Source organism: Zootermopsis nevadensis, unplaced genomic scaffold (assembly GCF_977971745.1).
Source record: "Zootermopsis nevadensis isolate Lab colony 2312 unplaced genomic scaffold, Znev_1.0 Znev_ptg000022l, whole genome shotgun sequence".
NCBI classification, from domain to species: domain Eukaryota; kingdom Metazoa; phylum Arthropoda; class Insecta; order Blattodea; family Termopsidae; genus Zootermopsis; species Zootermopsis nevadensis.
The window spans coordinates 14,981,842-14,998,122 of NW_028259154.1; the positions used below are offsets into that span (position 1 = coordinate 14,981,842).

The 16,281-nt window shown below is 38.1% G+C and overlaps 2 protein-coding genes across 9 annotated transcripts in view; one reads left to right on the top strand and one right to left on the bottom strand.

Annotated features, from left to right (window-relative positions):
• Positions 1-16,281, bottom strand: part of LOC110839727 (kin of IRRE-like protein 2) — a 577,271-nt gene that overhangs the window by 298,195 nt on the left and 262,795 nt on the right. The window lies entirely within an intron of this gene.
• Positions 92-12,288, top strand: LOC110839729 (alpha-tocopherol transfer protein-like). 2 transcript variants are annotated; one of them, XM_022084202.2, is made up of 7 exons: positions 92-239; positions 1,041-1,187; positions 3,950-4,106; positions 5,376-5,628; positions 6,668-6,793; positions 7,445-7,547; positions 11,722-12,288. In XM_022084202.2, exons 2-7 carry the CDS (start codon positions 1,070-1,072, stop codon positions 11,871-11,873), a joined length of 909 nt encoding a protein of 302 aa, XP_021939894.1. In that variant the 5' UTR covers positions 92-239; positions 1,041-1,069; the 3' UTR covers positions 11,874-12,288. The 2 variants fall into 2 exon arrangements, with proteins under 2 accessions (XP_021939894.1, XP_021939895.1); XM_022084203.2 differs by having other exon boundaries at positions 93-239; positions 6,683-6,793.

Here is a 16,281-nt window from a genome sequence, read left to right on the forward strand (position 1 = left end):
ACGCAAATCCTCGTGACGGCAAATACTGTGGCAGACCTATAACGCGATCTAAAAATAACACTGGAGCAAAGTGTCACTGTAAACTTCGCAACCTCAAAACATCGAGCTTTATTTATGACACAAGAACAAGTTACAAATTGCTGAAGGTAAACGAGATTCTTCGCTATCTGCCTGCTTATAAGAGCTACTATCCAGTCATCCGTCTAGTCGTTCTCATTGCACACCGTTGCTTTACAGAGGTAAGTTTTTATTAAAAATATTGTTGTACTACAAATTAATAGTCACCTACGAGTTAAATGAAAGAATTTGATTACATGTGACCATGGGTTTTCTGATCTTGTCTTAGTATTATCACGCCGACAGTTTGCAAATCAAACTGGTTGGTTACATGGTACCGAAAACTGAAATTTTCCAGTGGGATTTAGTAAGATGCAAATAAATACCGGCATTTAATGGATATTAAATAATTCGTTACATAATAACAATATAAATATTTTCATACGTTAATATCTTTTTGGGATATCAGCCATGTCAGAGCTACACTGACGTTTTGGAGAATTACTGTAACCATCATCACGGTAGAATTTGAAGTAACTGATCTCCCAAAAAGATTTCAGTACATTCATTCACCGAAAGAGGTCTAAGACCTGAGTAAATATTTTACAGCTTCCGCCCTGTCAGTGGCGACCATGTAACAGCTTTGAAACCGAAGATGGTTTTCTTCTGGGTAGTTGCGCCGTGTAGTCTGGTAGATGCTTACCGACGTTTCAGAGGTCCTTGCTGCCTCCATCAACAGGACGATGAGTGAGAGTTGGTAAATTTCTACCAGACTACACGGCCCTACAGCCACGAAGACACCATCTTCGTACTCACCGCCATGAGAATATCAAATTCTACTTAGCTTTGAAAGCATTACAGTTGGTGTAAAAAATGGAACATAATAATTATCCACTGTTCAAAGATGATAATAGTGTTACAGACTTTAATACACTTAGTTGGATATAACAAAATAACATTGGCCCTGTAACATGTTTTTTAAGGTTATCGAATTAAATCCATCAGATACGACATGCCACCCATAACAGCTGCAGAAGAATTTTCTAAGAATATTAATATGAAGCAGGAACACATTGAATACCTGAGAAACTGGATGTCGAAACAGCCTCACCTGCCGAGTGAAGTTACAGGTGATTAGAAAGTTTACTTTCTCTTTTTTCTTTCTTACTGTGTTCATATTGTCAGGTATATCGCCAGATTTTCTCCTAATTCCGTCTTTCGTAATTTCATCACATTTGAAGAAAGTCTACAAAATTTTTAAAATGAGAAGGTACAGCTGATTATTAAACTGTAAACGAACTAGATGACTGAGATTTGACTTCCGAGAGGGGTAATTACTTTTATCTTTACTACCTTTACCGGACTGGCTCTGGGGCATATTCAATGGATACCGAAGGTAGTATCCGTGGGGATAAAATGGCTGGAGCATGAAGTGACCATTGACCATCGATCCAGTCCCAAGGTTAAGGAAAGATGTTAATTCTTTCTGTCCGTGAAGTTTATTACAAAAACGTAATAACTCAATAGAAAAATAATAGCAAGCCGATCGGCGAAAAAAATATGGATCAAATATGGACTTATATTCGTCAGAAACACAAACACATGTTGGAAACCAAAAGATAAGTAAACAAATTCAACTTAATAGCTACAGAAAGATGCTGAAATTACTCATCTAGTGCTTCTTTCCAGCCCATTATGGGCTTTTGTCTTTCTTTATAAATTTTTGTCTTCTTTCTACACATTTTTATACGTTTCATAGGGCAATTACGAATGCTGTGTCAGCCCCTCGTAGGGCTTCTATCTATATAGGACAGCACAACACACAACAACGCAGCCATAAATCTACGACTGAAGTGGTAGATACGCCCACAATTCCAAGTGGTCGCGTGGCAACACTGACTTATATTAAGAATCAATTAACGTTAGTCGTTCAGACAAATATTGAAATCGGTAGAGGACAAAGTCTACGAAGTGTATAAATAGCAAGAATCCTATTTGAATAATTTATACACACTACAAACATTTTCAAACTATTTTATTATTTATTGTACCAGCGTAGTACAGCCAGTAAAAACTGGTGAGAATGAAATCTTCACAGCGAGTGATGCCAGATTGCTACCAAACGCGCCAACACAAAACCGACCCTCTGACTCTACACTCGCCAAACACAGCCTCCGTTAACCGCACCACTGGAGCCAATATAACATTGTTTGCATTTCTTCCTACCAGGGTCGCTACTATCATAACTTAATTTTAAAAAATTTCGTCATTCTACGAAAACAGCATTCACCCAACCAGTCATGACATACATTGACTTCAGAGTAGATATCCCTGCGCGAGAGATAGAAAAGTAGGCCTGCTTACGTAACCACAGGACTGTACAAATCTAGTTTTTCTTAGATGAAAAACATCCATTTATTAGATTTTGGCCTCTTAAATACTTGAAAACTGGTTTACTTTATAGCTGCAATAAATATCGGAAAATCTATAAAAGTCGTTTTAAAACGTATGTTACTACAGTATAAATAGCCCAATTTTGCCTAGTCAATGTCACACACAAGTGACCCGTGCAAAGTGTGGACTAATAAAAATAACGCAATCCCGATATGAAAAAACTCATCTACACAATTTAAAAATACACGAAAGGTAAACTCCCTTCATAACGTATCAACGCGGTGACAATCATAACTCTGTGTTAAAGCGTAACAACCATCCCGCATGTATCTCACAGTTTTACAAAATACCATTAATCAACTGCTCCCTGTAACGCGTGTGTTTTTGCAGGAAAGAAACGAATTGTTGAAATATAACTTTCGTAAGCTTTATGCTGTAAAGGTTCCGACTCGCAATATCATGCTGTCGTGGAGATTAAATTACTCTAAATCTTTAACATCGGTAACAGAATCAAGAAGCCTTAAATCTCCGGCCGCCTTCAACCGTCAATTCAACCAATTGGTCACGTCCACTTACAGGCCTGCAGTGTTCCAAGCTTCCCTCTGCAATAAACAGAGTCATTAGTGACTGATTTTAGCATCCAATTTTTGGGAATTGGCCACCACACAGATTCGTGAAACCGCTGGCGTTGATAATGGGTTATTTTATTTTATTTATTTAGTGTTCTGTCTGACGACAGGTCCATATGAACAGAATCCTTCCATCCTTTTCTCGGACTGGGACCTGTTCATATACGTTCTTGGCAGATGATCCAGAAGTGGTTTGCCATTGCCTTCTTCTGTGTGTGAATGGAGTAATTGTTGGGATGCCACGGAAAAACCGGGGAAGTCCCCGGAGGAAAACTCCGTGTTGCCTAGACCACGGCCTTGCCCAACACAAGTTATAAATTCGGGCACCGCCGGGAATCGAACCCGAGACCCCAGGATTACAAGGCCAGCGTTCTAACCACAAGACCACCGTGGCATGTGATAATGGGTTAGGTGCAGTTATGTTAATTTGTTTCAATAACCAGCCTAACATTTACCAGTATTTTAAGATATGATTTTAGATGCTAAATCATTTTCAGATCTCGCTCAAACACCTTTCGGGCGAGAGTATGAGAAACGATACATGAAGTTCACAGACTCTTTACCTTGGACTTACCAACCAAATTGTTACATGCATTTATTGTTTCCCTGTCGTGTTTGCTGTCTATGTAATAATCATTCTTCATTTACTTGCCCTGGTAATGTTAGGTAATTTAAAATCTGAATTTATGTTAGATAATATCTTTACCTTACATTAGCCTTCTACCAGCAAACTGGATCCCCCCCCCCCCCCCCCAGTGAAAGTATTTTTCCTATCCCAGCAGAAACTTACAAGCGTCCGAAAAATATCTGGTCTGTAATATTCTATATCACGTGTTGGAGCATCAAAATATTTTTGTATGTATCCACAGACGAACAGCTGATCCTGTTTCTACACAGCTGTCAGAACCACCTGGAGGCCTGTAAGAGAACTATACAAGCATACTACAAAATTCGTTCGAATTCACCGGAAATATTTGGAAACAGAGATCCTAACGGGCATGATGTGCAGCAAGTTTTGTCCATACTGTGAGTAAGCTACACGTTAAAAATTGAAAGGCAGAAACTATGTACATTATACATAGGACAAACATCAGATGGAACACAGAATCTTGTCAGCACTTGCCCGGTTCGAGGAATGACCTCCCAGAAAATATCTACAATCGTTATACTTAAAGACAAGCACTGGCCTGGCGTACATTTAATAAAACAGCAGACTATAGAAATGAATACCTTTTTAACATCACGGATCAGTACATAAAACAAGGAGAAAAATCAATGCAGAGAATAATATTCGAACCCGGCATCCCAGTGTCGCAGTGTCTCTTGGAGCCGAATATTCTCGTCAGAACTTTGTTGTGTTCGCAATTTTTCTGGCTGTAATACCATTCTCGGGTCAAAATATTCTTTCAAGAACTTTGTTTTGTATTCTCCATTTCACTGATTATTTAATCTCTCTCGTGTTCATATATTCTCGTCAGAACTTCGCTCTGTGTTATTCTGTCAGAGTAATTAAAACAGTGAAGTATTGGGATGTACATTTACGTAATCAAAATGGGTGCCAGTTGGTATGTGCATGTAGACAAATACACGTGTGTGTTCACTTTACACTGGTACAGTTTCATTTCCGGAATATGCATTTAATATTTACTTAATTAACTACCTTGAGCGAGCCCTTCATGGGAAACGAAAATCCTTCAGATTGCCTTTTGCTATTTATGGACCCCGAAGATAAACATCCGACTTTCAAGAGCCCGCTATGGATCTATTTCATGAGCCATATGGATCAATTCCACGTTATCGTCCTATTTCTTTCAATCTCTGCTTTAATATTAACCTACAATCTACGCCTGGATAACCCAGTGGTCTCTTCCCTTCATGTTTTTCGACTTAAATCTTGCATAAATTTCTCATCTCTTTCATTCGTCTTCAGGCTTTGCCCAAACTATCACCCCTGAACTTATCACTGTAATATAATCTAGTCTAGTGCTCCTAATATACAGACGTCCTACCACATTACATTGTCGACTGTGGTTTTCTGGGTTGTAGGGTTGTGATGCGGTGTAGTCTTGTAGGTGGTCACCTACGTTTCGGATAAAAGTGTAGCCTCCATAATTAGTGCAGTCGATAGACAAGGACTACATGTTGTCACAATCCCAAAGACGACAGCAGACATCTTCTGCGCCATGAGAACCTCAAATTCCAGCTCCTAATTTGCTTTCATCCCCCGTAAAAGAAGAAGGTCCTTAAGACAGCGCGAGACAAACGTGTCCAACTAAATGACATGTAACTTTTCAGTGAATTTGCTGTTCTTCCGAAGAAGGACCAGCACGGGAATGCAGTGATGGCAGTTCGATTCTCGGATCTGGATGTAACGAAGTTCTCGCATTCAGGTGCACTCAAAACATATTTCATGGTTCAAGATGTCTTCATGCTAGAGAACGGTACAGTTCCTGGGTATGTCTTTCTGATGGACCCGAAGGGCTGTAGATTCGAACACCTCTCCAGGTTGACACTCTCTTATACGAAGATGTACGCCGAGTATATTCAGGTATCCGCCTGCCGTTTACGTCATTTAGCAATTCACCTAATATTCATCTTACAAATATTATAAATATTGTTAAATGTCCCTTCTGGACTTCATCCATCGTATAAAGTTTAAATCTCAGCTTGGAGGTAGTCTATTCTGACTGAGGGTTTTCCTCAATCCCTCCATGCAAATGGAAGCACGGTATTTTAATTTAGAATATAAAGGCTTCCTTTAGCAACTTTCCAATTCATTGCTCGTTGATCTTGTCATATTTCGACAGCAACTGAACACATCGTTAAATACACCAAGATCCTCGGGCGCCGAACCGTTGCTCGTCAATAAGACTGAGCTACCGCGAATCATTCTGAACAAAGAAGTAGCTCTGAGAAGAGATTGGAGAGGCCGGCAGAGACCGCAAGTTAATAAAACTGAACATGGTGCGTGAACCATTTCTGTGCGCAATGCACGTTAATACTAGTTGCCAACTACACTTTACAGTTTCTTCGCATCGTCGATACGTTTTAATTATTTACATATAAAAAGTTCCACAGTTTTCTGCCACGTTTTATCACGTTAATTACGTAGAATCACGAAACCGAAAGTGTGTATAGATTTCACCAGGTTACCATATTGTTCTTTTATGTTCTACAAATGTCCCTTGAGAAATGCTTTTTCGAAGACTTCTTACACAAAACATGAGGATCCTATATTAAATGACGCCAACAGTGTCTTTCTCAGGTAATACGTTAGCATGGCCACCATGTTAGTAATATGTAATTTAGGAAATTAAAGTAGAACGCTGGTTGAAGTCTAGTGGCATAATGTACGAATATAACTGTAAATGCTGGTACCATGATTCATTATAAACTGAAAACCGTTTTCTAAAGCTGACTAAGGAGACAGACACAAATAACGATTAAACCATCAGCCAAAGTTGTCTTACAAAATAACAACCGTCAGCTAATTCTACATTCAAACGTGGATATATATGAAAATGTCACCTCTATAAAGCCGACGAAGACCCCTTCACCAGTTATATCTAACTTGCTGACTTCCACAGGTTTGTCTGTTTCAGGACGCTTTCCCTGGCAATGTTGTGGCAAATCATTTTCTGAATGCCAACTACGTCACGAAGGCAATGATGGCTATGTTAAAACCATTTCTTAAGAGCTGCATGTCTAGAAAGGTATGGACTTGCACCGTTCTCCTTCTGGTCCACTAAAAGAGGCAAGCTGAGCGCAGTATTAGATTTTCAAGAAAGACTCTGCTAGATGCAGTTGGTTACCCAGCTTGCACGGTTACAGAATCGCAATATATGCGAGTAAGGAGTAATATGATAAATATATAACATTTTATATAATACACTAATTTGATCTTCACGCGGCATACACATTTTCGCATAAACGAAGTTTCTATTCATTCATAATAGTAGGATATAATGACATATGGAGTTGATAACTACTAGTAACTAAATTATAAAAAATAAATCATGGCGATACAAACTTAATATAAACTTACTTTCTAAAGTCATGTCATCGTTCATTCATTAGTAAATACTCAACTTTGCCCATTGTTTAAGGTATGTTTAGTATAAATGTCGTTCGTAGATTCACCCAGTTACATTTTGTGTCACAGCAGAATGTAGGACAAAATTACAAAAAACGGAAACAAAACATTATTTAAAAATGTGTAAATTTAAGAATTTGGGAAATAAACGAACGATTCGAAATTATATTCGTGTTGAAATTGATGGTACAATGAATTTGAGATTTTTGCTACCACTTCAAAAATTTTATTCGGTAAATTTATATCTGGTGAATATGTTATTTCCTTTCAGATCTTCATTCACACTTCGATGAATACGTTGTACGACCACGTCTCAAAAGACGCACTACCTAAGGAGTATGGAGGAAAACTGGATTCACTGACGACTTATCACAGTGAGTTTTCAAGAATATTAATTTCGTTGTTCATCGCATAGAAGCATGTTCGTTTCATGTATATATGTAAGTCTCATTTCATTACGTCCATGTTGAAATATCACATCGGGTTAAGCAAATCTACACAAAATATAATAACAATGAATACAATTTTCTTTGAAATTCATTTATATGTACACTTTGATTAGTACAAAAAACTGAAAGCCTGCTCATACCCTCACGTCGGTCAATTTTTACAAATGCATATTTCATCGGCATATTTAATTAATAAATCGAAATTAGAAATATCATCACATTCCGCTCATCTGGGCTTATGTTACTGAAAGGCGACTGATGGATACAGTAAGTGAAATAAATGCGTACACACTGCAGCGAAACACAAATAACCCGACTAACAGTGTAAGCAGTTAACATCTATCTAAGTAAATATTTAGCCAACGGTTTAAGTAATTAAGTACATATATTCATAAACAGGCGGGTAGATATACATGTACTCAGTGATAGGGAGATAGACATAAAGCGGCCTAGCAACAAAAGTGACCTTGACTCTAACATAACGGGGGAGGTTGGAAGAGTCTATTACACGGGGTGGACGTAATTCTGAGTTCAATTTTTGTACCGTACTACGTGATTACATGAGCCGGGGTAGCTCAGTCAGTATAGTGACTAGCTACGGGCTGGACGAAGGGGGCAGAGGATATTTCCTCTGGCCTCTGCGTCCAGACCGGCTCTGGGGCTCACCCAGCCTCCTCTACAATGGGTACCGGGGTCCTTTCCCGGGGGTAAAGCCGGCCGGGGCGTGATGCTGACCACTCACCCCCATCTAGTGCCGAGGTCAAGGAAGAGAGGAGCTATACCTCCACTCACCCCAAACGCCTACATGGCGTATAGTGGGACAAACTTTACTTTACTTTACTTTACTACGTGATTACTGTTGAGTTGAGTTTTAAGTGGGACACTGTACAAGCTATCAAAATACGCGGGTAGTATGTATTATAAATCCTACACTTGCAGTATTCCTAGTCGAAGAAGCATGTAAGTACTGGATAGCGCTCCAACCAACCGCCTAGATAAATAAGAAAATAAAAAAGGTGTCCCACTAAACGCCATGTAGGCGCTTGGGGGGAATAAATAAACCACCTTGCTGTCTAGATATGTAAGTTGTGACTGAGAAACAAGTTAATAACTACGGCACCAAGTGATTGCTATGACTGCCAGGCTTAAGTACGTGTGTAACGAATAGTCTGGGAAATTAAGCACCTAAGTAACTGGATAGGTAGCTAGCTTACTAACAAACGTCTATTCAAAGTAAGCACCTAATTAATCAGATAGCTTACAATTTTATTCCAATATTAAGACTGAGGAGCTATCTACATTAATATATAAATGGCCGACCTTTTGACTCACTACACGCAGAATGCAGTCTGCTTTTAGCCATTTCATTGTCATTCGACAGTGAGGGACGCACCTCGCCGTGCCTTTTTTTAGAACCCAAACGTCCATCTCCATGTTCAAAAAATGTCTAACCTATTTCATTCTTCACATATTCTCACACCTTATTTCAACATTTTCGTTCCACTAGTGGCTACCTTAAACAACGCATTTCATGTACCATGTATTTATATTGCATCTGTGCATATAACATGGTAAATTAATATGTTATGTTTACGCTATAAACCACCGAGTTCCTTGTTATGTAACATTCTAAATTATCGACTTCTGAATTCCTTCAGTCACCACTAACACGTCTCCTCCCAAGGACAAAGAGGACATCTAGGAAGGAAAAGTTGTTATGAAAACTTTGATTCAAATATTTCCCTCCGAGCTTCGTTTTGAAACGTCTGTGATGTGATTTCCCCTCAAGTTAAGATTCAACGCTTCACAAAACAAACAACTGGCAAAATGAGACGTCAGTACTAGCAGCAGTCCATACTTTAGACACATCGCGATATCGTACTTTGTCTCTCTCGGGCAGCGCCAACTGTTAATACGTAAGTCGAGATAGAAACACAAGAAATGCATAAGTTTTCAAGTGGAAACTCTAGGAAGACGACAAAAGATTCTGAAGAAAAAGACAGCTAGTTTTTGTCAAACGTATGACTTTTTAAAACTTCAACACACCGTGACAATCAGACAATCTCTATAATAAAACAGCACATTTGTTTCATATATCCTAATGAGCAGGTGAAACTAAATTTTCCACTGTTTCTGACCATACACTACGCCAAGAAGATATTTGGGGCTGTGATAATATAGCATCGCCTTGACATTTTATATTGTTTTAGAAACAGTACCTTCTCTTCATTTTTCTGAGTACTAGCATGTTCTGATTCTTAAGATATAAAGGTTCAGAAATTTTAAAACACATGGACGAAATGATGGAAAACTATATTCAAATACATTTCAGTGCGTTGCAATGTCAAAAGAGAGACAGAGATAGAGAATTGAAGGAAATTGTGTAACAGTTTACAGGAAATACAGTAAAATGTGAACAGCTGATCTGACTTCCAGGACAGGGCGGTTGCCTGCTTGACCACGCTTTCTTCATCTGCATAATAAGTTTCTATGAAAGAACAGGTTTCCCGTCAGCTGATCAGTAAATCGAGTGTTAAGTTCTTGTCTGCTTGCATGTACTGTGACCTTCCTGCCTTATTTGTTTATTTGTGGCTTGCATAACAAAGCTGTTATTATCTCAGATCAATGACGCAAAGATTAATAAATAATGGACTGGAAAGTTATTGATTAAAGAAGTTGTGATTTGCTTTAAGAACCTGTTCTCGCATTTGTCTTGAGAAATACAAAAGAAAAACGTCAGTTAGGATAGCCGATTTCCGGATCAAGATTTAAACCCGGGATATCACGAATACGAAGCAGAAGTGCCAACCACTAGACCTAACCTATGACATATCCATTCACCTATAATTCTAATAACTTACCTCAGTACGATCCATATTAATGTTACCAACCCACTTTCTGCTGTTAGAAGTTGTTTGTTTTTAAGAGGTTTTCCTACAAAAATTATGTTTGATTTCTAGAGATTACTTCCCTCATAATTCTAGGTAACCTATTTAAATCATAAAGTTTCATCCTAAATTGTTCGCTTTCTTTATCACTCTTAGGTCCAAATAGTTTCTTTAGAACATTCGTATTAGAACACTTGTAATATATGTTCATACTTCAAAGCAAGAAGCCATTACACACTGCATTATTGATGATGACATTATTATTATTATTGTCCCATCTCTTCACCACTTTATGGGGTATGTACTTCCATGTACCCGAGACAGACCTTGTCCCTAAGGTACATGGGACAGCAGCTATTTCCGGGATACATATTGTTTTTAGCAAGTGCTACGTGTATTATATAATTTTATTTTATGAAAGCGTCTTTCGGATGATGTTTGAAGTTCCCAAAATGGCGGTCTTCTGCGGTTCCCTGATGTCGTGTTTGCCCGAGATGTTGGCCAAATATTTTCTGAGCGACCTGGAGACAGTTCCTGTCGCTCCTATAATTATTGGGATTACTTTTGCTTGAACTTTCCACATTATCTGTATTTCTATGAGAAGGTCCTTGTATTTCAAATTGTCATTATTATTATTATTATTGTGTCTATTTCCTGCATTCGAATCGTATTCAAAAGCGGATTTTGGTATAAGCAGCGTTCTTTTTTTGTTATTTTGCCAATCATTTTTTATTATTATTCACACAGTTACAATTACGTTTTGGACAACTTGGAATTGAACATATTTCACGACAGGTAGCGTTACTTTAATGTTTTATTCGTAAGGACCTTTTATGAAGGCTTTAATACCGGTCTTTCGCTTTTGAAAACTGTTGGTATCAGAGTTCCAAAGACCTAAAAAGACTTCAATAATTTGTACACTCCGTTTCCAGGCAGCAAACGTCTTTCTGTTCGCGGTGCCTCAGCAGTCAATGAGATTTGTAACAGCCCTAATGTTGACGTGTTTGATAGCATTGTAAGATGTATCTTGTTGAAATCAATTAATTTGTAATTACTATATATTCTACCTTCGCCATTGTTACGCTCTTTCTACTAGAATATTTTACTGTGTTTACTTCGTGTATGTATTTTCCTTGTTACTCAGTCATTCTGTTTAATTAGCTCATGGAATTCTTGCACGTTAAATTAAGAAATGGATTATTAATTTACAGAAATGATGGTGGCACAGCTGGGTCACTACAGGAACTGGTTTCAAGAGGAGGAAACCTTTCTCATGGATGAGTCAAAGAGGCCTGAAAAGCAAAAGGACGAAAGAAGAGTACTCGACAATGAACATTCAACGAAAATGTTGGAAATTGATTAACAAATTCAAACAGCACAGCATAAAAGCTCATTCACCTACAAGTACCACAAAAAACAACTGCGCTTGATATAACCAGTCACAAGACTAAAGTTATTTGCTAAACAATTTACAAACAACAAATTATATAATTATATATATTACAAGGTACTGTGATTCTTAAACTGCGTTCACAAAAACGTAATTCCTTGATTTAACTAAAACCACCAGACACCACCTAATACGGAAACAGTGGCAAATCTCAAAAACTTTATTTATATTTTCTGCTCCAAATGATATCCCCAACAACCTCCTCTAGTATTTTACTACAACTCTGAATCATTCTGCGAGTGAAGTAATTTTTTATCAGTTACATATTAATCTAAGTTTAGATCCATAGAAAATAAAGAGCTACTATTTATGGCATACGAGTATACTACTTATTGCGTTCGGAATTATTATTTTAGCAGCCAATTCACTTCTTTTCAGCTACGTTCAAATACGACAATGGACACACAATACAAGAAAGTCTCAAAGGACGTGCTGCCTACGGAATTTGGTGGAGAGCTCGATTCGCTAGCGACGTACCATAATGACAGTGGATCATTTATTACAACACTAGTAATGCCTCCGTCAACGATGATGGGAAAATCTAAAGTAGTCAACACACACAGTAATAAATATTATCCTATAAGACCCAAGATCCGTCAACAGCATTGCCACTGCAACGGATATAACAACACACGCATTTATAAATATTATCCCATAAGAATTAAAATCCCTGAGCAGCAAACGATCACCAACCAAAAAAGCAAACCAACCACTGCTGCATATTATATGGACAGTGCTCGACATTATCCTTGTCCAACGCAAGCCACCTACCTCTCTAAAAGTGCATCGAGAAATGGGAAGTTGTTACTCTTCAATAAGTAACATTCTGTTCCAGTTCCAGGAAAATGCCTGTTATTTTAAAAGAAGTGTGTCCACATTTAGGTGCTCCCAAAACGGTTCTCTGTAAACAGACATAAATTTATTTCACAAAATTTACAATTAACAACTCATTGAATGGAGTCCTTCGACAATTTTTTTTTTCTACTATAGAAAATGGGTCCAATCAACGAAAGTGTCAATCTGTAAAGAATGTGACAGCTTATAAATTCAGTTTCTCCTCTAATATTAAGGAGAAATTACTGTAATTTGTGCCGTTAAATGTTGTGTTTTTTTGTTGCACATGTTTTTGAAAGTTTGGGACAGAACTTTATTAATTAAAAACTTACTGCATGGATCACATTTAGCAAAATATTTTCAAAACACATTTTTATTTCGTTAAGCGAATACACGTAAACATGTCAAATGCCAAAAATGTCCGCTGACTGAGGTACATTCGAAGACACATACCACGTTTCGGGATTTGTTTTTATTTCCGTCTTCAGGTGATTGACTTTCTTTACACACACAGATATTTTATCGCCCTTATATTTATTATTATCGACAAAAAGAAAACATTGACGCACCAGCCCAGTATTCAAAACATCCCGGGTTCAGCCCCTACAGACGTGCACTAATAGCATTAATACTCCTTTAAAAAGCCGTTAAAACCTGCCAGCATAATGAAAACTAATCACTGGAAGACATGAGCAGAACCAACTCCTCGAAACGTCATGTATATCAAATATACTTCAGACAATGAACAATGTCCAAGGTAATATTCCTTTTTGAACTAGCAAGCTCAGTTTCTAAAGGAGATAAGTGACAACGGCTTTTCCAGGTCTAAGCTGCTTTATCCCGTTCCTTCTCCACGTCAGTGGCATGTGTAACTGACGCGAAACAGATGGCTCTTGGTCTCGTAGGGTTCTTGGGACTGGGGAAAGTTGGGTTCGTGGTGTACCGTCATAAACAAAAATGACTACGCTTTTATTTTCTCGGTCGATTTCTTGCCAGGGAGTATCAAGTACACGGGACGGTTATCTGACGTTATAGAGTCTATAATATAGACCACTGCGAAAGCGACTCACATATCCCAATCTTATTTTGCGTCACTTTTCGGAAATACCGACATACAACCAAACCTAGACCTCATTTCCACATGGCGCCCTCTGCTAACAGATACGAAATAAACGTGTAACATATAGTTACAAAATAGCCATTTCCGGAAGACAGGATATTCGAGAGGTAAGCGTTTTCGGCGAATAAAATATCCCGGGTTCGATCTCAATGGTCGCCAATAATTTTAAAATAACAATATGTCAAAGATATTTTGACCTAGGGAGGATGAAATAATTGAGGAATTTAGAATGTTACACAACTTAAAGCGGTGTGAATTACACAGGCCAGCTAGCACAGTGAGGTTAGTGGAACCTAGGAGGCTCCGATGGGATGGACATGTGGAACGCTTGGGGGAGGCAAGATTGCGTACAGAAGTTTGATGGGAAATCCTCTTGGAAAACAACCACTGGGCAGAAAAGGCATAGATGGGAGGATGACATCAAGATGGCTCTTAGAGAGGTGGTCTGTGAGGATGGAAAATAGAGTCGGCTCGGGATCGTGTCCGGTGGCGGGCTTTGGTGTTGTCGGTGTTGGACCCGCAGGTTCTGCTACCAAGGAGTTAGTTAGTTAGTTAGTTAGTCAGTCAGTTAGTACAATGACAACAATCAACATGCAATTATTGGTTTAAGCGCTCAAATATTAAGCGTCTCATTCACGTATACATGCACTTTGTTCTGCGGAACTCATTTAACATGTGTTGACACTTATTTCGTATTTTTGCGGTCATTTATACCGTGAAAGAATAGAAAGAATGTGGCATAAGAAATAGAATAAGAAAAACGGCGTATAGCAAAGTTGCATTATAACCACCTGTATATGTCCTGTTATCTTTCGAGTTACTTTATACTTCGTCATACTTTCTTCCTCGCTCACAAATTTCGCGTTGGTTTGCTCTACAATTTGTTGTAGAAATTACGTTGTTGTTGTTGTTGTTGGTATCATCATCAACAGAAACGACAGTGGCACAGCTGGAAAAGTACAGACTGATTCAAAGAAAATGAAGCCTTCCGCTCGGAAGAGTCAAAGAGGCCGGAAAAGAGAATGCGAGAGATTTTTCTCGAAATTGAATGTTCGTTCAGGAAACAGGACATCGACTAACGAGAAGCGCACAGTACAACCAGAGACGGCAGATTCGATACAAGTAATTTACGAAATACTATATGTAGTGAGATAAATACCAAACTTGCATAGTACAACATAGGCAAAGTTCATATTTGCATTGCTTAGTTATACACAAATCATTTTGATCATTGTGATTGTACGTGGATTTTAAGGATATAATCCTACATACAAGCCAATATTTGAAGGGAACGGAATGTGAAATATACGCAAGTTCTAGTCATGGTCTCACTTGGACTATTTCCTATGCCTGACGTCAAACAGGACATTAAGACAGGTAAGGAAGGCCACAAAGTTAAAATATCATTACAAACGACGGACGCTTCTACTCATTTTAAGGAAGTGAAACTAGGCTTAGTATACATATGGTCATTAGCGGCAGGCTTTTGATGTAGCTGAGTGCATGATTATGATTCAAAAGCTTTCCATATCAAATATCGGACTGCTTATTGTGATGGAAATGTGGGTGGGATTTCAATAGATACACGTCTATAGTGTAACATGAAACAAGGCGGTATTTGTGAAGAATTTTTGTGCAGTGCTAAACTTCATTCTTACCTAAAAAATCGGAACGCGTTATTGGAATACCGTTGGGCACGTCTTTAAAATAACGTACACGCTTAGAAAGGTACAATGCAAAATTACACCGTGAATGTATCTACACTGACAATCTATGACGTCAATGGCCTCTATACATAAACGAGTCACTTAAACAAATAATATGTAATGTAATCACGTGCTTATCAATAATGAATTACGATTATCGATTTATGCTGCCACGACGAAGCTAGTCGTATTTCGAAATTATATTTATAATGCATCATTTATTTTTTAATAAAAACAAGCCATATTCGTTGTAGAAATATAATTCAATCCGTTTTCAAAACACAATCAATGTTAATCTGTATTGTGCAAAATATTAAATACTGTCACAAACAACTACAAAAACTAACACTAAGCCTGTACGAACACAAAACTGAAAAACGCGAAGGGAGTTTGGTTTCGGAAACTCCATATTAACAGTTTCATTACATGCAGACTAGACTTCATATTCACTGGGCTTCATATTACAACAGCAATTTATAGCTGCTTTCGTTACGCGGCCAAGCCAAGAATTTGCCAACATATTTGAAAGAGGGGACAGCGAAAGAAAATAGAAAAAGAAGAAAAGAGAAAGGAATAATCAAAGCGATAAGGAAGGAAAGTCAGGAAAGAAAAGAGATAAAGAAGGAAATAATAAAGAAGAAAAGACAAATAACGCATTACA